The following is a 21,366-nucleotide window of genomic DNA, read 5'->3' on the forward strand; positions in this document are numbered from 1 at the left end:
ATTGATGTCTTTGTTTTGACCTCATAGTCATTTCCAGATATCCTTTCATTAGCCACAGAGAGTTTTCCTTTTTTTCTTTTTTTAAAGGAAACCAGTTAAGCAAAATTAACAAACACAGCAAGTGAGTCTGACCCTATTCCTCCCCTTTCTAGTCAAATAGCAGTGTTATATTTCCTTATTTCTTCTTCAAGGTCAGGATTGGTCATTAAAATTTTGGAGCAGTCTAATCTCATTATACAAATGAGGCCCAGAGAAGTTAAATTATTCACATAAGGCCACACAGGTAACAACTAATAGAAATGACATTTTTAATCACATTCTCTTAATTCTTTTCACCACTCCTGAAAATTTTCTTTTCTTCCATTTTCTTGAGCTATGATACAATATTTCTTCTCTATTGACACAGGTACAGTAATATATGACTTGTAGGAGTTGGGTATATTTCTTCTCTAGTGAGCATAGTTTATTTATGTTGGTTCAGTACAAAGCATAGGTGTGCAATTTTATGTGCAAAAGCACATAAAACAGTTGCTGAATCAATAGAACATTATAAATTATGTTATAAAGTGTCTTATGGTCTTAACAGAGCCAATGAAACAAAAAAATCCCACATTTTTCTTTGTAGGATATAGATATCTATATTATCTAGCCACTCAGAATCAAATATCTATAAGAAACACTATTATATTTTATGTAAATTAATGCTTAAAACAGAGTGTTCAACATTTCAGGGTCTCCCAACAACTAAGAACTGTAGAAAATCTTGAAGATTCAATTAATTTAAATAAAATGCACAAAGTAGGGACAATTTAAAAAAATATTTTATTTACATAAATTAGATTCTGAAAACATGCAAAAGAGCAAGATAAAAGTTTTTTCTAAACTCTGGGATTATTCATAAGAGTTCATTAAAATTACTATCTTCTAAGATCAAAGAGAAGCAAACAATAATTAGTGAACTCAAAAATAGAAAGATTGAAAAAGAAATTACATAGTCTTCCCTTTTTAAACCATTGCAGCTATGTAGTGTTATTCTTTTGTATCTGATTATCAGTCTGTCAGTTAACAAGTATTATATTAAGTAACTACAATGTGCTAGGCATTGTACTAGGCCCTGGAGATACAAAGTAAGACAAAAGACATTTAGTTAGTCGTTGGTCTCAAGGAGCCCCCAGTCTACTAGAGAAAACAACACATACAACTACAATCATACAAGATGTATATAGATCAAAGATCATCAATACATCAATACAAAGGCACTATCATAACAGGGACTAGGGAAAGTCCTTTTTAGAAGGTCCTTTTTTCACCTGAAAAAAGTGTGGTAGTATAGTAAAACTAGCATTGGTTTGGGAATCAGAAGAATCAGTTTAAGTCTAGGCTAGAACACTTAATAGTTGTTCTACCATAGGTGGATCCTTTAATCCCTCCGTGCCTGATTTTCCTTATCTGTAAAATCAGTCTAATAATACTTGCATTCCAAATCTCATATGTTTTTGTGAGGAAAGTGCTTTGTAAACTTTAGAGCTCTATGTAAATATAAGTAATTGTTGATGTTGCTGGGGAAACCCACAAAGTTCTATCAATGGAAGTGTTCAGTAGCTGGCTGAAGGAAGTTTCATTCCCCAAAGTAAGAAGTTCAATCACTGTCAGTAATTTTTTCTAGATCATTTGAAATGCAATTTCCAGAAGACTCATGTAATAGATATTGTTGAATATTCTAAGAAATGTAATTAATCAGTATTAAAAGGACTAAAGAGTTGGGTTTTACAGTGCTAGAGGCATATATTTTAAGACATAGTTAATGATACTTAATGGTTGTACAGTGATTGATAGTTGATGAAAAGCTTTATTTAGCACAGGGTATTTCATCTAAATCTTAATTTGAACTGCAGTTAAGTAGGTCAAATGGTACTTTATAAATAAGGAAACTAAGGTTCAAGTTGATTATTGAGTGGCCTGTGCAAAGTTATACAATAAGTGGAGTCAGGACTAAAGCCCTAGTCTTCTGACTCCTAGTTCAGTATTTTTTTCCAGAACACATTAACTCACATGTAGCATAAACACTAATGTTATACAAATATTTAGGTTTTCTATAAATTAAGTTTTCCATCATAATATAAAATTTATACACATTTTTTTACTAGAGAAATTTAAGGACATAGGCAATGTTGAATTTCTTTCATTAAAGTTTTTGTATAAATTCAAAATTTTTGAACAACATCCTTAAGGTGCTAAACAATTGAATATAATTTAGCTGGTATTTTAGAAATCAAGTTTCTTCATTTTAGTACCATTCACTATCACTAGGCTTATTTTCCCAAAAGGTGACTTTTCATCATGTTATTACCATGTCAAGCGAAGTCAGGAAGCATTTGTTAAGTTCCTGTTATGGGTCAGAACTGTTTTAAATACTGAGTATTATTATTATTTTTTTCCCCCTGAGGCTGGGGTTAAGTGACTTGTCCAGGGTCACACAGCTAGGAAATGTTAAGTGTCTGAGACCATATTTGAACTCGGGTCCTCCTGAATTCAAGGCTGGTGCTCTATCCACCTCGACACCTAGCTGCCCCAAATACTGAGTATTCAGAGCAAAGCAAAAATAGTCTGCCCTCTAGGAACCCAAAATCAGAACCAATATACAAAAACCAAAACCAAACAAAATATATACAGGATAAATGAAAAATAATCACTAGAGGGAAAGCATTATGTTTAAGGAAAACTGGGAAAGGCTTCTTGCAAAAGGGAATATTCTAGCTAATATTTGAAGGAAACCAGGAAATCTAGGAGGTGATTGACATCACCTAAGTGAACAGACTCAACTTCTTAGCCTGTCATTCAAATTGGTCTACAATTTGGCTTCAATCCATTTTCCCAACTAAGAATTTTCATCTATAACTAGAATTAGGGCTAAATAAAACTTCCTCATTTTCCAGAACATGCTGAGCTCACTTTCTTCTCTGCTATGCTCCCAGCTGGTGAACACTCCATTTTCCCATTCTGAGGTAGCAGGAACAGAAAATTCAGGCTTCCCCTGTGCAAAAATGCTGTTATTTTGTATATGCCTTTTCTACTTCAGCCCCAGATTTGTTGGCCCAAGTAAAGTCTTAATAAAAGTGACCAGGAAACACTAATTTTCTAGTGGTTTCAGTGCTTTCTAGAGTCAGGAGAATTTTGTGACTTTTAGTTTCCACTTTGTAACAATATAAAAATTGTTTTCAAGTCAGGACAGCGTTTCATAGCAATGTAACCAATCAAACTCTGGGTCAGATCTTCATTCTCCACCATCCTGGTGCCCCATGTTCCTGGAAAGGGACCAGATATGACTTGTTCTATAAATTTCTATTTCTAGTGTTCTTCATTCTATTTGAATCCTATTTGAATCTCTCTACAACTTTGTAAGCTGCAGGTGTTACAAGTATCTCCATTTAACAATTAGAACAATTACGGTTCAGAGAAGTTAAGAAACTAGCCTGTGAATACACATAGACACACACATGCACACACACAAAGGATCACAGGTAGGATTCAAATTCAAGTCTTCCTGGTTCTAAATTCAGTTTGCTAGGTCCTACACCATATCTGCTGACCGATTTTATGCCTCAACTGTGGGACTGGGAAAGTAGGCTGCACATGCAAACTTTAAAGGTATGTACTTGGGCCACTTTCCTACTCATCCTTCATATGAAAATCCTCTCTGGTCAAATTCTCCTGTGCATTGGGTAGGAATCAGAGAACAACAGGAAAGAGTCCTTCCTTCTACCTATTCCTAGGCTTCCTAAGAAGTCCCCAACCAATAGCATATGTACTCTCAGATTCAGTTTCTAGTAAAAGCAATCTATTTTGTTTATTGGTTTTCTAGGAATTTTTAACAGAGTTCATATTTCCATAGGGGAAAAAAATTTGAACATAGTTTAGTCTTTAGAATACAATTTAGTTTTCCCATCTGAATCAATACCTTGCCATTATTGGTAATAGCAGATTTGACCAAGAAAAAAAATCACTTAGAAATTTGGAACCAGGGAGATGCATTCAAAACTATTCTCAGACTTCCTACTTGTGTGATTGTGGGAAAAATAATGCAACTAGAAGAAGGCTGTGTGTAAGAGAAAATAAGTAGAGACCAACTTTGGTTGGATCAAAGTGTTTAATGTATAACAAATCTGGATGAGTAGGCTGGAGAGATTTTGGCAAATTGGAACCAGGGAGATGTGTTCAAAGCTAGTCTCAGACTTCTACCTGTGTGATTGTGGGCAAGTTACTCTGTCTCAGTTTCCTTATCTATAAAATGGAGATCATAATAATACCTATATCTCAGGGTTGTTGTAAGAATCAAATTAATATTTGCAAAGTACTTTGCAAACCTTAAAGTGCTTTATAGAGTACTATATAGCTATATAAAGGCTAGTTATTATTTTAGGAGAGACAAATATAGCATTGTGGAAGAGCAACTCCCTGACTGTATGATCTTGGGCCATTCTCTTAATTTCTCAGTGCCAGAGAATTAGTTTTCTGTAACTCTTAAGTTACAGAGTTGATGTGGCTGGTAGATGGGGAATTCTAATTCTTATGGGAGAAATATTTCCTCTCTGAATTGATGTCGAGGGCATATGCTGCAAATATTTGTTTACTACAATGCAGAAATAATGAAGATAAAAATTTAAATTTAAGTATTAGGTTCAAGCATAGGCTCAGATCTGAGAGAAAACATGAACAATTGTAAGAGTTCTGATAAGGCTGTTAAGAGGCAAAATTACATAAGAATGACACAGAAATAATTCTCTGACATATTACAAGCTTGTACATCCCTCTTAGGCTATAAAAGTTAAAGAGAAGATAAAGCCATAATCTATCTTTCACTGTTGTTATAAAAGTTGAACAAACTAAGTCAAGTAAAGTCAAAATTCATTCATCCCCTAAGGAAACAAATGCTGGCAAAGAAATTCCATAATAAATTCAGTCAGTTTACAAATTAAATGAAATTTAGAGGATTCATAAATAGGTTAATTGAGGAGGATATACATGTTACCACCCAGTCAGAGACAGTTGAAATTATTCTTTGACTTCTTATCTAAAGAATGTTTAAGGTTCTTAATTTCTACATCCTATGGGACAATTTTTGTTCAGGTGAGGTTAATATCAAAACAGACTTTTAGTTAACCAAAAATTGCCAGATTGACCTTAAGCTCCAAATAATAAAGGGAAATAAATTCCTATGATATAATTTAATTGTTTAATTCTAATTAATCTTTCCTAGTTCTTTATATCAATACAATCACAGATCTGATTCCCAAATTTTATTTTAAACTTAAAAGTATTTAAAAATTGTTTTTGTTGTTTTTACTTTCTATGATTGATATTTATTTTAAGGTGAATACTTAGAAATTAATTCATTTCAATGAGCCTTTATTAAGCATTACATATATAAAGTGAAAGGCTAGAAGCTGAAACTAGATAAAGAAGATACAGGCCCAATTTATAATGTAATGGAGGAAAACAAGCATCCAAATGACTTTGATTAGAGGGAAATTTCAAAAAATGCAAAGGGAGAAGTATAGGCCAAGTACAATGAGATATTTGAAGAGAAAAGATCATTTTTACCTAGGAAAATACTTATAGAAAGTAACAGTGAAGGTGGGATTTGAAAGCATAGATTGGAACTATCAGACTTAGAATTGTGGACAGGGAAGAGGAGATGCTGTGTGGGGAAGGGGGAGTGTGAACAAAAGAAGGCCTGGAGAGAGGGGAGAGCAGGATAAGAAGGAAGAATGAAGAGGCATCCATTCTGGTTGGAACATGGTGTACATGCGGGGGCTGTAGCTGGAGATAAGGCTGTTATTAGATTGGAACCAGACTGTCCTATCCTGAAAGCTTTGGAGCAGAGGAATGACTTGATTTTCTGAGTGTTAGAAATATTATTCTGGCATCAGCATGCAGGAGGAATTGGAAAGGGGACATATTGAAGATAGGAAGACAAAACTATTCAGGTCAATTCTTTGTTACAAGAGAGGGTTCTAATGGGGGAAGGAGAGGAGTCACTGAAGAGTAACAATGATGTCTGAAAAACAAGGCAAAGGGGGTCAGATTCAAGAGGTAATCCTTTGATGAGATTAGGTATGGTTATCAATCAATCAGTAGCATTTATTAAACACTAAAATATTAAGATCATTAAATCATTAAACACTGAAGTATGCCAGGCATTGCCCTAAACAAAGAAAGCCAAAAAACATTTCCTGCTTCCAAGGAGCTTATAGTCTATGTGGAGAGAAAACACACACACACAATTACGTACAAGTAAGCTACATACAAGATAAATTAGGGATGGTCTCAGAGGTAAGTCACTAGAATTGAGGAGGACTAGGAAAGTGTATTGCAGAAAATGAAACTCAGAGAAGCTAGAAAGCAGATGATGGAAAGTTTCAGGAATGTGAGACAGACTATGAAAACATGGAAGGAGTAGCAAGGACATCAGTCTCTTTGGATGTCAGAATATACGTAGAAAACTAAAGTATAAGAAGACTGGAATTTAGGAAGGAGTTAAATTATGAAGGACTATAAAAGCCAAACAGAGGATTTTGTATTTGATCTTAGAGGTAATAAGGAGCCACAAAGATTAATTGAATGGAGGAGGCTTGTGTTTTAGGAAGATCAATCTGATAGCTGGGTGGAAGGCAGATTCTAGTGGCCGAGAACCTTGAGAAAAGAGACTGATCAAGAGGTTATTTCAGTAGTCCATATGTGATACAATGAAGGTCTGCATCAAGGTGGTGGTAGAGAAGGGAGCATATATGAGAGCTGTTATGAAAGTAGCAATGATAGGACTTAACAAATGATTGCATATTAAGCATAAGAGAGTGGGAAGTCAAAGATAACATCTAGATTGTGAGCCAGTATGTCTGGGAGGGTAATGACTAGGAAGTTAGGAAGAGGGAAGAGTTGAAAGGGAAAAGATAATGGGCTCACTTTTGGAAATGTTGAATTTATATTCTCTATGGGACTTTTAGTTTGTGATATATAGTAGGCAATTTGAGAGGTGAAACTATGGGCCACTAAAAGGTAAGGGCTACACACATCTGAATCATCTGCACAGAGATGATAATTGAAATCATGGGAATTTATTAAACTAATAAGTAAAATAGTATGGCTGGTAAAGAAGGCCCAGGGCAGAGCCCTTGATTAGTTGGTGTGATATGAAGATCCAGCAAAAGAGACCAAGAAGGAGTGGTAACATAAGTAGAAGGAGAACTAGGAAAGGGGTTAAGATGGCAGAGGGGTTAAGAAGGATGAGGATTGAGAAAAAGTAATTAGATTTGACAATTAAGAAATCATTAATAATTTTGGAGGGAACCATTTTAGTTGAATGATGAGGTTAAGAAGTCCGACTTCAAAGAGTTAAGAAAAGAATGAGAGGGGGGGAAATGGAGATTTTGTAACTGACCTCAAGGAAGTTAGCCACAAAAGGGAGGATATAGAATGTTAATTAGTGGAAATGGAAGAATCAAGTAAAGGTTTTTTGAAGATAAGGAGATACTAGCATGTTGATGGGCAATAGAGAAGTAACCAAAAGATAGAGATTGAAGATATATGAGAGAAGGGATAATAGAGGGGACAATCTACTGGAAAAATGAGAAACAATCAAGATATATATAGTTGCCTTTGAGGAAAGAAGAATCTTGAGAACACAGTGTTACTGAAGTCAAGGGCAGAAAGTTTCCCAAAGGAGGGAGTGGCATACAATATCAAATAGTGCAGAACAGCCAAAAGAACACTGGATTTCGATTCTCATCATTTTCTCTGAAGCCTTTAATATGGTAGATTCTTCTCTCCTCCCCCCTCCCCTTCTCCCTGATACTCGATTCTCTAAATTTTTGAAATACTCTCTCCTGGTTCTATCTATAAATCCTTTCTGCAATCTGCTTTGCTAGATCTTCATCCAGATCAGACTGTTTAACTATAGGTTGGGAGGAATTCACTTCAAACTACTGGATGCTATCCTCAGTCCTCTTCCCTATATCGCTTCACTTGACAGTCATCAGCTCCCATTACCACCTCTATGATGATGGGGCAGCTAGGTGGCCAGGAGATAAGAGAACTGACCAGAGTACTGTGGTACTCTATCCAGGCCTGAAGTCAGGAAAACTCATCTTCTGTGTGACTGGCCAAGTTATGTAACCCCCTTCGGACACAGTTTCATCACCTGGAAAATGAGCCGGAGAAAGAAATGGCAAACCACTCCAATATCTTTGCCAAGAACTTCCCGTGTGGGGTGATGAGGAGTTGGGCTTGACTAAACAATGATGGTGATTCAGACCCATCTATCCTGCGTTATTTAACTTTGCTGTCCTCCAATTTTGTATTTCCAATTCGATATCTCCATACCAGATGTTCAGTAGACACCTTAAATTCAATATGCCCAAACTCAGCTCATTATGCTAACCCTCCTTCCAATCTGTCAGATTTACAATTTAGATGTCATTCTCAACTTACTATGTCTCAAGCCTCATCTCCAGTTTTTTGAGGAGATTTATCCATTTACCTTTATAATATCTCTACACCATATCCCCTTCTTTTTGATACCGTCACCGCCCTGGCACATAAACTCATGATAGCTTGCAATGAGTCTTAGCTAGTTTTTGAATTAAGAACAGTTCCTATATTGGATTTCAGACGTCAGAATCAAGAGGATACAAGTCGGATGTTTAAAAATAATTAAGGCTGGGGTTTATAGAGCTAATTTCTTGTTCCCTCTGTCCTTTTCCTCCCCTTTCAAGAATATTAGTTTATTATCAAGAATTTTAATATTCCTCCTACTCGGGTCAAATTCAGCCCCCGAGAGTAAGAGGTTATAGCCCTAGTTAATGTTAGCCTCTCGTTAGCCCACGGTGGACCTCTCCCCTTTGGAGGAGTTAAGGGACTTCGGTCTCGCCCCTCGTTCTTTCTCCTCCTAGGGGAGGATCCTGCAAGAGTGACGGCGGGGCGCCTCCTCCCCGCTCTCCGGTCCCAGGCAGGCACTCCTTCTTGAGAGATGCAGGTGAAGCGGTGTGAAGGGTTGGGCTTTTTTTTTTGTTCCTAAAAATAAAACGAACAAAAAAAAAAGTACAACAATCCAAACCCAACCGTCTCGAAGCCCACCGATTTGATTGGGAGACCCTTCTTTTCCTCTTCGTAGAGCGATCTCCAAGCGCCGCCTCTTCATGCCGGGCCTAGGCGTTTTGGGCGTTTCCTCTCGCCCTGGAGGCCCCAGGAGTAGCCCCGCCCAGGAGGCCTCAGGTACTTCTCGACTCCCGGCACGGCTCGGAGGCAGGCTGAGCTCCCGGACCGACTCTGGGACGGCGCGGGGAAGGAGGGAGGGAGGGAGCTGGGGAGGGGGAGGCCCGAGAGAGCCACCTCCCCTTACCCCCCACGGCCCTCCCACCTTCGGGAAGGGCGAGGGCGGAACAAAGGCGAGGAACCTTGGCTGCGGCGGCAGCGGCTGCAGGATCGGAGCAGGGAGGTCGGAGGGCGGGCCGGCCGGCAACCGGGGCCACCTCCCCGCGAGTCCATTTTGTGACCGAAGCAGCCTCTCGCCTGGAAAGCGCAGCTGCGCCACTTGGGCAGCTCGAACCCCGGCTGCTGCTGCAGGCGCGCGCACCTCACGAGCAGCTGCAGGTCGGTCTGCCAGTCTGGGGAGAAGGGCCGGGTCTGGGCGTGGGCTACTCCGCGCACTGCCCCGCGTGCCTGTGGGGCCGGGGAAGAAGAAAAGGGGGCTTTGGCCGGAGCCCGTGAGGTTAGGGGATGAACAGCGTGCTCAGACTACAGAAACGTTTCTTTTTGCCCCAAATTCTAGCTTGGACCTGCTCCCGGCCGTGCTCGGAAACTAGATCTGCCATATACCCGAGTAGGGCGGGCAGGGCCGAGCCCGGCCAGGGCATGGGGCAGTCGATAGGTTACCAGAGGAAGGGCTGGAAAGCCGGTAAAAGGGGCGGAAAGTCCGGCGTCCGGCTTTGCCTCTGTCTACGCTCCAACAGTCGGTCTTTCTTTATGGGGTAGACTGAAAAGCTACCGGGGACTTATGTAGGGGCCTAGGCGTCCCTTCCTCGCAGGAAACCCCTCGTGCGGATAGTTGAGTGGTAGCGGGGGAATAAAAGCTGGCGGCTCAGAGAGTTTGTGTGCTGGCTTTGTAAACCTTTAAGCACAAGGGAATGAAACAAAACTATACTTTCTCCATAGTCAAGGCTCATCTTATCTCCTCCCATCTTTGGCTTTTCAGCCTAGATTCTTAATGCTGAATTCAAGGTTTTTCCTGCTTAAATCCAGGTTTTGTGATTTGAGCAGTGGAGTGGTTGTATTTGTTGCAGAGGAGAGGGCCTTTGGCTAATGGTAACCGGGATAATAGATTTTAAAAAGTTTAAAGATGGCTTTTAACCCAACCCATCGAACCCATTCCCTTCATTTTACAGATGAGGAAACTGAGGCACAGGTAAGTTAATTAACCGCTCAAGATTATATAAAAAGCTGAGATATGAATCTGGATCTCTTACTACAAATTCGGTGCTTTTTGAGATCTGTCCTGATAAGATTTTCTTGATAGCTTGTCTGGGCTTTCTTGTCCAGTATTTTTAAAAATCTCCTGTGTTGCAGTGTCTGTGAAATAAGATTGGTTTTATGGCTGGTTTTTTTACTTTCTCCACCTTCCAGGTTTACCTTATTTCTTTTCTCCACTGCATTCTAGTTCTGTAGCTATCACGATAATATTAGCTTACCCTCAACCTGGAATAATTTATTACTCTCCTTTCTCGAATTTTGCAGCACTTTACCAATAGTGGCTTCTCTCCTTCCCCTGCCCCCCATTGTGTGTGTATATACATATGTCTATATAAATTTATATGTCTTTGAGTAAAATTCATTTAGAAATGCTTAAGGATTTATGAAGTACTTTCCTCATAGATATGAGGCTGTTATTACCATTATATTTGAAGGATGATTTAATTGAGGCTACAGAAGATTAAATAACTTCCAATGTCATCTGGCAAATAGAGTTGAGATATAAAAAGAAGTCTGCTCATGGCAATGTTATATTGCCACCACACCATAATGCTGTTCCCATATACTGTCTGGTATTTTACAAAGATCTTAAACACATTTTCTTGTCATCTCACAGTCACCTCAAATGTTAGACATAGTTTTGGTGGTTAACACTTATTTCATAAAATATTTATTAAGCGCTTATTTACATTAGGTGCAAGATGGTAACAAAGGAAGCTATTAATCAACTATAAAAATAACTTTTAGTTATATTTTTTGAAAACTATCTGCTCCACATTTGAATTTATGGTATTCAACCATCTTATGTACTCCGAATTTATTTGTATTTTATTTATCTGTGTTCTTGTCTTATCTTTTCTTAGCAAATTGTTATCTCACTGCAAGGGACTGTTTCTTATTTGTCTATATCTCTTTCCTGGCATCTATCACTCTGTGTTACACATAGCCTTTAATATGTGTTTATGAAAAGAATAAATGAATGCTTGCTTAAAATGAAAAATAAGACCATAGTTACGTGGGTCCCTCTTCTACCAGAAGTTATATATAGTCTTGGGAAATTGCCTATTTCATCTTAATCCATTTAAACGTTAATTGGGAGGAAAAAGTACCTGGAAAACATAGAACTCTATTCATAAAACCTTAGTGGAAATCCATAATTTTAACCTGAATCTGAAGCTAAACTTTAAATATTTTCTATGAACAGGTTAGGATAAAGATTTAGAGGTTAGTGATAAGTGTCTGTGTATGGGGGGGGGGGAAGAGAACTGAAAATAACTTTGTTATTCTCAGCCATTTTGTCTATATGTGTTTTTCATAGACTTGATTATTTCTTCAGACTTTGCACTTCTTGACAGAAAGGCAAAACCATTCCCTCTTTCCCGCCAATTTCATAACTATGTAAATTATTGAAATAGAGACATCTGATACATTTGATTCCCTTACTCTGATTTTACCCTGAGCCTCCTTTTCCATATTCATAGGCTAACATTCTGAATGAGTTTTATCAAGTTACACTGGAAAAGGAAAAGAAAAGAAATAAAAGGAAAGAAAGATCCAGAAGCAAAGTAGAGGTAGGGCAGAAATAGGAGAAAGTTTAAAAAAAAAAAAAAGTGAATGAAGCTGCCCTGAGGGGGTGAGGTAATAGGATTGTGAAGAGGAAAAAAGAATTGGGGGAATAAAAAGAAGTGGAGGAGAAGGGCAAATCCTATTGTATGAGACCTATCAGTTGAGTGTTTACATAGCATAAATTAATTTTTGTTATTTTTAAATACCTCCAAAATTTTCCTCTCCAAGCATATCAATTACTGACTATATTCTTAATTATCTCACTAAACTAATCCTGTTTAGGGAGATCTTTTTAGGTATCTTAGATATTAATAATATTCACATTGTGAATGCAGAGGTGGTAATTGAATGTTAAACTGATTACTTTGTAAAGTAACTAATAATCTACATTATTTGGAGTAGGATCAAAGTTTTAGAATTGGAAAGGTCCCTTATTCTATGGAGTAGTTATGATAAGGTTATTAAGGGATTAAGTGCTAGAGTTAGATTTGAATCAGTCCTCAGTCTCTTGTGAAATACATCCAGAATTCTCCAGCCCAGCCATATTGTGCCTGTGGAATTTCAGAGCAGGTGATCCTTCCATATTACCTTTTCTTCAGCTCTCTATATATGAATTATGACGGAAATGTATTGTTAGTATTGACTAGTATTCATTCTAGGAGAGGCAGTGTCTTATCTCTGACATCCTGGCTGGTGGCTGGGTCAAACCACTTAATCTCTAAGTGCTTAGTTACCTATCAATGATTATTAATTGCAGAGAAGATGATAAAGTACAGAAGCAGAAGAATTTTTTTCGCTGGAAGTTCCCTAGGTTTCTATTTTATTTTCCATCATTTCACTCTAAAACTAAGCAGATTAAAAAATGAAGTGAACTTCTATCAAAATGGATACTTGCAAAATTTTTAGCAATTTTTTGCCCTGGATATTTAAAAACTAGCTGAACTCTTAATATCCTCTTCTAAATTCCTTTTAATGAAATGAACATTGAGGTATGACCTCCTCTGACACTTGATAATTCACTCTTCAGGTTTTTTTTGTATTTGAACCTTCCTTTTCAGTTTCATCAAACATTCAACAAATATATTACTCTTTTCTCTAGTGGTCTTTAATCAAAAGCAAGCCAAAATCCTGATTTTGTCTGAACTAGTAATATTCTTGAAGGTAGGCCAGACCTTCCCAAAATAAAAAGGCTATATGAAGGCGTTGGGCTATAGCATAGCAGCTAGGTGGTGAAGGGGATAGAGGACTAGTTTGGAGGCAGGAAGACCTGAATTCAAATATGACCTTAGATTTTATGAGCCATGATATCAGCAACTCACTTAATCTCTGCCTACTTCACTTTTCTCATCTGTAAAATGGAGATAATAGCATCCACCTCATAGACTTCTTGTGAGGATGAAATGAGATAGTAATCATAACACACTTAGCATGGTGTCTGGCATATACAAGCCCTTTATAAAAGTAAGCAAATTATTGTTAGCTGTTAACCTAAAATGTTTTAAATAATCATTATGTGTAGATCTAATGCTAAAGTAGAGTAAGATGATTATGCTTCCAGATAAGATTGATTAGTGTGCCTAGAAATAGCTTTACTTAAAAAGAGAGGTAAAAAATTATGTAAATGGTCATATCTTTTGATTCAAAGATTTCCTTGTGAAGTACATATCTCAGGAAGGACAAATAAAGAAAGGCCCATGTATTTCTAGTAGCACCTTTTCTGGAAGTAATGAATTATAGACAAAATTGATGAATAGCTAAGCAAATGAAAGCCTGTGAATGTAATGAAATATAAGCAATAACAATTAATGAAGATTTCAGAGAAACAGGGAAGATTTATAAGAACTCATATAGAATAAAGAATTAAACAAAATTAGGACAGTATTAATAATGACAGACAACATTCTAAATGGAAAGACTAGAACAAAAACTGAACACTATAATTATAATAACCAAGCTTGACCCCAGAGTATTAAGACTTCCCCACCTTTATTGTAGAGGTGAGGGAATTTGGATGTAGAATATTTTATATTACATTTACATAATCATTACATGATTAATATATTGGTTGGTTGTGCTGATTTACTTTTTGTCTTTTTAATTCCCAAGAGTTGGCTTTCTGAGTAGAGGAGAGGGAAGGCATATATTTCGAAGGGAATATGGTATAAAAACCAAAAGGCAGCAACAAATTTTTTTAAAATTAGAATACTTCAGTTTCCCCATCTGCAAAATAGAGATGATAATCTTTGGTACTAGATTGTTTGAAAAATGTTGGAGACAACAATACTGTATGAGGATGTATTCTGATGGAAGTGGAAATCTTCAACATAAAGAAGATCCAACTCACTTCCAGTTGATCAATGATGGAGAGAAATAACTATACCCAGAGAAGGAACACTGGGAAGCGAATGTAAATTGTTAGCTCTGTCTATCTACCCAGGTTACTTATACCTTCGGAAGCTAATAATTAATGTGCAACAAGAAAATGGTATTTACACACATATATTGTAACTAGGTTATATTGTAACACATGTAAAATGTATGGGATTACCTGCCATGGGGGGGAGGGAGTGGAAGGAGGGAGGGGATAATTTGGAAAAATGAATTAAAAAAAAAAAAAGAAAAAGAAAAAGAAAAATGTTGGAGAAGTAGTTTAAGATCCTTGGACACTTGAAATACAGCATTTCATAATGGCCTAGTAATATTTGCAAAATGAATCTAAGCAAGAAGGAATATATTTGATTGCATTTTTGATTCTCTTCAAAGAAAAAATGACTCTTTACTCCTTTTTTGTCTAATGAGCATTTACTAAATACCTGTTAAGTATGAAATATTGACTTGGTCCTTTTAACAACAACAGTAATAATACCTAGCAATTATAGGTCTTTAATATTTGTAAAGCACATTGAAATATTTTCTCATTTTATCACAAAAACCCAAGGAGCAAGATGATCCTGCCTATTTTACAGGTGAGGAAACTGAGATCAAGAAGTTAAATGACTTGCTGGGATTACGTGGCCAGTTAAGTGTCTGAGGCAGAATTTGAACTCAGGACTTCCTACTCCTAGTCCAAAGCTCTATCTAGTATGCCACCTAGCTACCTTTTTTATTTTCCTAATGATAGGAGAAAATTATCATGATGTGTGATTTTTAAATGCTGCCATTCTGCTTATGATATCACATGTTTTTATGTGATATGAAGTCTAATCTTCTCTAGATAAGGAGAAAAATCAGCTGCTTTTATAATGTATGAGCAATCTTAACTAGATACATTCTTATTTCTATTATGAGTTAAATTAATTTTTAAAAATCACATAAAATAGGGAAATTAAAAAAAAATTACTGTCCTAGTGGGGACCAGTCCAATGCCAGCATTTACTTCTCCTTCATGGCCCCTCCATCTCTCTCTACTCCCTCTCCCCCACTGCTCTCCATGAAGGTGTTACTTCTCATTTTAATTCACAATGTTCTCAAGTCCAAAAAAGCATATAAACCATTATTTCTTTTTATGGGAATTATAGTGCATCTATAATCCCATTCAGTATAAAAGGCACTTATTTATTACATAAACACTTCTTGAGTGCTAACAATTTTCAACTTGAGAATAATTCTATCAAGGAACTGAGATTAAATTGTTTTTTCTTTTTCTTTTTTCATTTTTTGCCAAGGCAATTGGGGCTAAGTGACTTTCTCACAGTCACACAGCTAGGAAGTTAAGTGTCTGAGACTAGATTTGAATTCAGGTCTTCCTGATTTCAGGGTGAGATTAAAATTTTTTAAAGAGAGGTAATAGACACTAGCTTTCTGAAGTACTGGTACAAAGAAGGTTAAGAAATTAATGAGTAAGGTTAAATATTACATATGTAAATGTTAAATATAAATATGTAAAAGGTTAAATATTACATTTACATATATGTGCTGAATGGGATTAAATAATTTTTTTTCCCTGTAGTAATTGTAAAGCTATGGGTTTATTAGGGCTTCTTAACTTGTTTCTCATTCTTAAATTTCTTTTTCTGGTGTCTTTCTCACTAGTAAACACCAGATTTTCTTAAATTTTCTTTGTTTACATTGTAACTTTTTTTTGTTTTGGTTAAAATCCCTTTTTACTTTCTACTTACTTTCTAGGAGTGATTCTCTTTTCATCCAATTCCTTGGCTAAGTGCAGAGTCCTTTTACTCCGCATACCTTATTTAATTTATAATCCTCAGGAAATACTGGCCTGGCTAGTAGGAATGATGAACAAAGAAGATTTTTTTCATCTATGACAATTCCTATTCTGTTATTCCTCATACCAATATTTTGAACGTTGTCCTAAGCTACATACTCACAATTCTGTTCAAAATGCTTTTCTTTTCCAGTTAAAGCCCACTTCTCTATATGGTGGCCTAATTTTTTTAATCAGTTGGTCAGAGTTTTTGGCACTATAGGGTAGGGAAATGGAAGAAGCAATCTTTTCTTCACATAATTTATGTTGCATTTTATAACTTAAGAACTACATGAAAGTAAGTAGGTCTGCAAGTTCTCTACCTTTTACAGTTATCTATTTTTTTCATCTTTAAAATAGTTGACACATCATTTTACTTTCAACTTTTACTTTAATTGTAGTTGTCTTCAAATGATCTCATTTAAAAATAACATTTTCCCCCCTTACTTTGTTTTCTTTCTTTACTGCCATAGTTTTTTGTTGTTGTTGTTGTTTGTTTGGTTTTTTTTTGCTTAGACAATTGGGATCAAGTGACTTGCCCAAGGTCACAGAGGTAGGAAGTGTTAAGTGTCTGAGATCATATTTGAACATACGCCACCTAGCTGCACCTACTTCCATAGCTTTTTATAAAGGGCCAATAGATTGCTGGATTTAATTGATATTTACTTTGGTTCATATTTCTGAAGCCTACTGAATTTAGAAAAGTTATTTGTTTAAAATGATAATTTATTAATTTAATACAGACTGTCCACAAATCTTTTGATTTTGAGCAAATGGCAGAATTTGAAATGTGTTGTTCTCACGATGGGGAAAGACAAAGAAATCTTGAAAATTTATTTTGTGACTGGGTGATGGGGGGGGGGGGGAGATAGAAATGTTTATTTGCCCAAGCAAGTCTAATAAAGAAGCAGCAAATAGAAATAAACTTTAAGTAAGGCTAAGGAATTTGCCATGTTATCTGTGTCAGTTTTACCTGTAATTCCTAAAGATGATTATTCTTTTTTTTTTTTTTTTTTTTTTTATAGTAACCACCTAAGAAAACAAAATGTTGTGGAGGCCTGGTTTGAATTTGTACTGTACTCCACATTTCTAAAGTAGTCTTACAGTGCTTTTTTTTATAAGAGTCTACAGTTCAGTTTTGTTCTTTGGACTCAGAGTATAGAGCTTGTTCTATTCAAACACTGAATAGCTTTGTTCCTGACAGCTAGTGGTCAGCTCCCTGTTTTAAAACAATCAATTGGGTGCCACAAGCTTAACTTTGCAATTGTCTTCTAGTCCTTAGCCTCAGCCAACACTTCTGTTGGGGAGCCCACAGAGAGGCCTTGTGTCCTGGGCCTTTTAACAAGGGATGGTTAACAGTCCCAGCGGGATGCCCATATAGGTTTGCCTACCAGTGGATTTGATAGCACATGGGAGGAAGACTTTAATATAGTGTTCTCTTGATTGCTCATTACTGTTCTAGTCTTTTATTCTGCGATGCAGAATCTGGATCAGTAGTAATAATCAAAGTATGGGATAGGACAGAAAAGAGAAACTTGGAGACATGCCAATACTGAATCATGACGATTTTCACTCAAGAGTTTTCAGAGAAAAGACTTAGTAGTTTGTGTATAGGAATGAATATGCAAGTGTTATTCAGACCATTATTTCATTATTTTAGATTAATGAGCATATGATTCTATTATTATTCACCTCTAGTGAAGACCACTAATTAAGTAGAATCAATAAAATGTTTTTTTCCCTCTCTTTGACAGGATATGATGGAGCTGCTGGAGGAAGACCTCACATGCCCTATTTGTTGCAGCTTGTTTGATGATCCCCGGGTTTTGCCCTGCTCTCACAATTTCTGCAAAAAATGCCTGGAAGGTATCTTGGAGGGCAATGTTCGTAATATGCTGTGGAGACAATCCCCTTTCAAGTGCCCCACTTGCCGGAAGGAAACTTCAGCAACTGGAGTCAATAGCCTGCAGGTCAATTACTCCCTGAAGGGAATCGTGGAAAAATACAATAAGATCAAAGTCTCTCCCAAAATGCCTGTGTGTAAGGGTCATGTAGGACAGCCCCTCAACATCTTCTGCTTGACTGACATGCAGCTGATCTGTGGGATTTGTGCCACTCGTGGCAGCCATACCAAGCACGTCTTCTGTTCTATTGAAGATGCCTATGCTCAGGAAAGGAGTGCCTTTGAGTCATTGTTCCAAGGTTTTGAGACCTGGCGGAGGGGAGATGCTCTTTCTCGCCTGGACACTTTAGAGTCAAGCAAGAGGAAATCTCTTCAACTTTTGACTAAGGATTCAGATAAGGTGAAGGAGTTCTTTGAGAAACTGCAGCACACTTTAGAGCAGAAGAAGAATGAGATCCTGTCTGACTTTGAGACTATGAAGCTAGCAGTCATGCAGACCTATGACCCAGAGATCAATAAGCTCAATACAATCTTACAAGAGCAACGGATGGCTTTTAACATTGCAGAAGCCTTCAAGGATGTATCAGAACCCGTTGTGTTCCTACAGCAGATGCAGGAATTTAGGGAAAAAATCAAAGTCATCAAAGAGACCCCTTTACCTTCCTCTAATTTGCCTGTTAACCCTATATTTAAGAACTTTGATACTAGTCAGTGGGAGAGAATAAAACTAGTAGATGTGGACAAAATGTCATTGCCTCAAGAAAATATCCCATTCACCAGCAAGATTCCTTGGAGCTTTTATCAGATATTTGTGGTGCTCTGTCTTGTTGGCCTTCTTGTTTACTTCACTCCTACAATGTCCCTGGATGGGACTTTATTTGATGATTTCTCAGTTTGGAAAGCCCATCTTTCCAGCTTCAGTTCCTGTTATCTAACAGAATCAGCAGAAATTGCAGATCAAGCAATTTTGTATTGGGAACAGGTGGTGGATGGGATTTTTGTTTTCAGTGAAAGGTTCAAGAATTACACTTTGGTGTTGTTGAATGGTATGGCAGAATTTGTTTGCAAATATAAGCTATTATAAAAATCTGTTGCAAGTACACAATCCTATTTCTTTCTCTTGTACCTGGCTGACAGAACTAACCTATAAACCTGTGAAAAACAGATTAAAAAACATACTTGCTAAGAATACATTTCTTTAAACTAGTGAGTGGCTTGGTGGGATAAGTTTCTGGTAGCGATATCTTTGTACAGAAGCATTCCCATAGAACCAATATTCTGTGCTTGTGTATACTGTTCAAATTAAGAAAGGGTAAAAGTGAAACATGATGGAATCTTGAAGTATCATTTTTCCTCAGTGTTTTTTTAAGCAAGATTCTCCCTCTCCCAACTTGGTTTTTGTTCAAGCTGTGACAAAAATGGAAAACACAATGGAAAAAAATGTGATCTATAACACTTTGTACAAATTGCACTACATTAGTATAAATTATTTCACAATCATACAGTAGAGGTTGTGCTTGGAAAGTGGTATTTTTTTCTATTGATATCTCCAGAATAAGACATTTAGAAAAGTTAAACTCCTTTAAAAAAAAAAAAAAAAATCTATTGATGGTCCATTGTTGAATCTTTAACTAAAATAATTGGGTTACTTTTTTTGGGTGGGATATATTTTCAGTTTACTTCCCTCCCCTCCACCCCTCTCACCTTAATAAGTTATCCTTGAGGTATTCTGCTCTATTCTTAATGATCTTTAAATATCCGAGGCCATGTGGTTTAGAAATATGCTTGAAAATGTTAGGTTTTTGATATGTTTATTTTATATTATTTTTTTAAAATAGCCTTTTTACCTTTGCAATGACCCACAGTGCTTTAAAAAGTTGCAGGTTTCTGTAGTTAAATATGGGAAATTGTTTTTTACTTATTTCCCTTGGATCAGAACTCTGCAGGTGTAGATGAAAGTAAGAAATAGCCCTAAGATATGGCAGGAAGAACTCTCTCTCTTTCTCTCTCTTTCCTGGATGTCATCAATAGGTAAATACCTTTAATATGGCAGGAAGAACTCTCTTTCTTTCTCTCTCTTTCCTAGATGTCATCAATAGGTAAATACCTTTATTTCTATGTTCTAATTGGAGCTAAAATATCAAGACAGTTGAACCACAAGTGACTCCTTATACTTAAGGGAATAGCTTTGTTGTTCTTGGCTTTTAAGAGAAGGAATAAAGCTTATCAGTCACTTGCTGTGACAGAGGAAATGTAATCTCTCAGCAGGTATTATAAAACACAGTTATCAGGTAAACACTGCCCTATCTATTGGCATGAAAACATTGTTGCCTGCCTTCTGCAGAGTACATCCTTATTATTATTTCTCTTACCTGACCAGTTCCTACAAGGAATAAAGATCATGTCTTATCTTGAAACTGCTCTCCTCTATCTAAGTAGTAGTGATGCAGGATGTGCTATTTTAATTGGAAATTCATTTTGTGTTTAATAACTAGAGGAAACTTAATGCAAATTAGTTTCCTTTCTTTATGGGAAGGTAGTGATTTGAAGGACTCTAAAATCTAAAATTTTGTGATTCTGGATAGGAGAGTAAGAGAAGAAAGGGAAGTCAAATTAAGAAGCTGGTGGAATTGCAGACTTTTATTTAGACATAGCTTAAAGTGTGGAGAATTTATAAAATATGGGTAAAGTATTGGCTGCAAAACACCTAAATATCATGGTTTAACACTATGGCTTTAATGAGAAGGCATTGGGGCATTTTATACTGAATGGCTTATAAACAGTTACATAGGCTTCTTACTCCCTTATCTTTATTATTCTCCATTGCATTCATGAGAATATTTCTTTATACACAGAAATTAGAATTTATCTTTTACAAAAGTGGTTTAGAATTTTATTTTAGGATTGTTAATTCTTTGAAACAAATCATTTCTTTAAGTCATATTTTGAATATTTCATATTGCTTTGAAGATAATCTTTGATCAACATTTTTAAATAAAGGAACAAAGGGTTACTTCAGGTTGAAATTTCTTTTCTAAAGTATCTATTTTGACAGCATTCCAAAAGTACTCGGCCATTCCACCTTTCATTTCCTATACTGGCAGTTACCAAGCAACCCGACCCTGCAAACAAAGCTGCTGGATACAGTATTTACTTTACTACTGTTACC

At 36.6% G+C, this 21,366-nt stretch overlaps 1 protein-coding gene across 2 annotated transcripts; it reads left to right on the forward strand.

Annotated features, from left to right (window-relative positions):
- The first annotated feature begins 1,565 nt into the window (after positions 1–1,565).
- On the forward strand, positions 1,566–19,616 carry TRIM13 (tripartite motif containing 13). Of its 2 annotated transcripts, none has more exons than XM_074304770.1 (2): positions 1,566–1,630; positions 18,049–19,616. In XM_074304770.1, exons 1-2 carry the CDS (start codon positions 1,586–1,588, stop codon positions 19,279–19,281), a joined length of 1,278 nt encoding a protein of 425 aa, XP_074160871.1. In that variant the 5' UTR covers positions 1,566–1,585; the 3' UTR covers positions 19,282–19,616. The 2 variants fall into 2 exon arrangements, with proteins under 2 accessions (XP_074160871.1, XP_074160870.1); XM_074304769.1 differs by lacking the exon at positions 1,566–1,630 and adding an exon at positions 9,725–10,459.
- The last annotated feature ends 1,750 nt before the right edge of the window (positions 19,617–21,366 follow it).

Source organism: Sminthopsis crassicaudata, chromosome 3, assembly GCF_048593235.1.
Source record: "Sminthopsis crassicaudata isolate SCR6 chromosome 3, ASM4859323v1, whole genome shotgun sequence".
Lineage (NCBI taxonomy): Eukaryota > Metazoa > Chordata > Mammalia > Dasyuromorphia > Dasyuridae > Sminthopsis > Sminthopsis crassicaudata.

Excerpts from the sequence above, each read along its gene's own strand:
- TRIM13 (XM_074304769.1), top strand. The coding sequence starts at position 10,394 with ATGGCTTTTAACCCAACCCATCGAACCCATTCCCTTCATTTTACAGAT. Across the intron at positions 10,460-18,048 it reads ATGAGGAAACTGAGGCACAG|GATATGATGGAGCTGCTGGA; the intron begins GTAAGTTAATTA and ends TCTCTTTGACAG.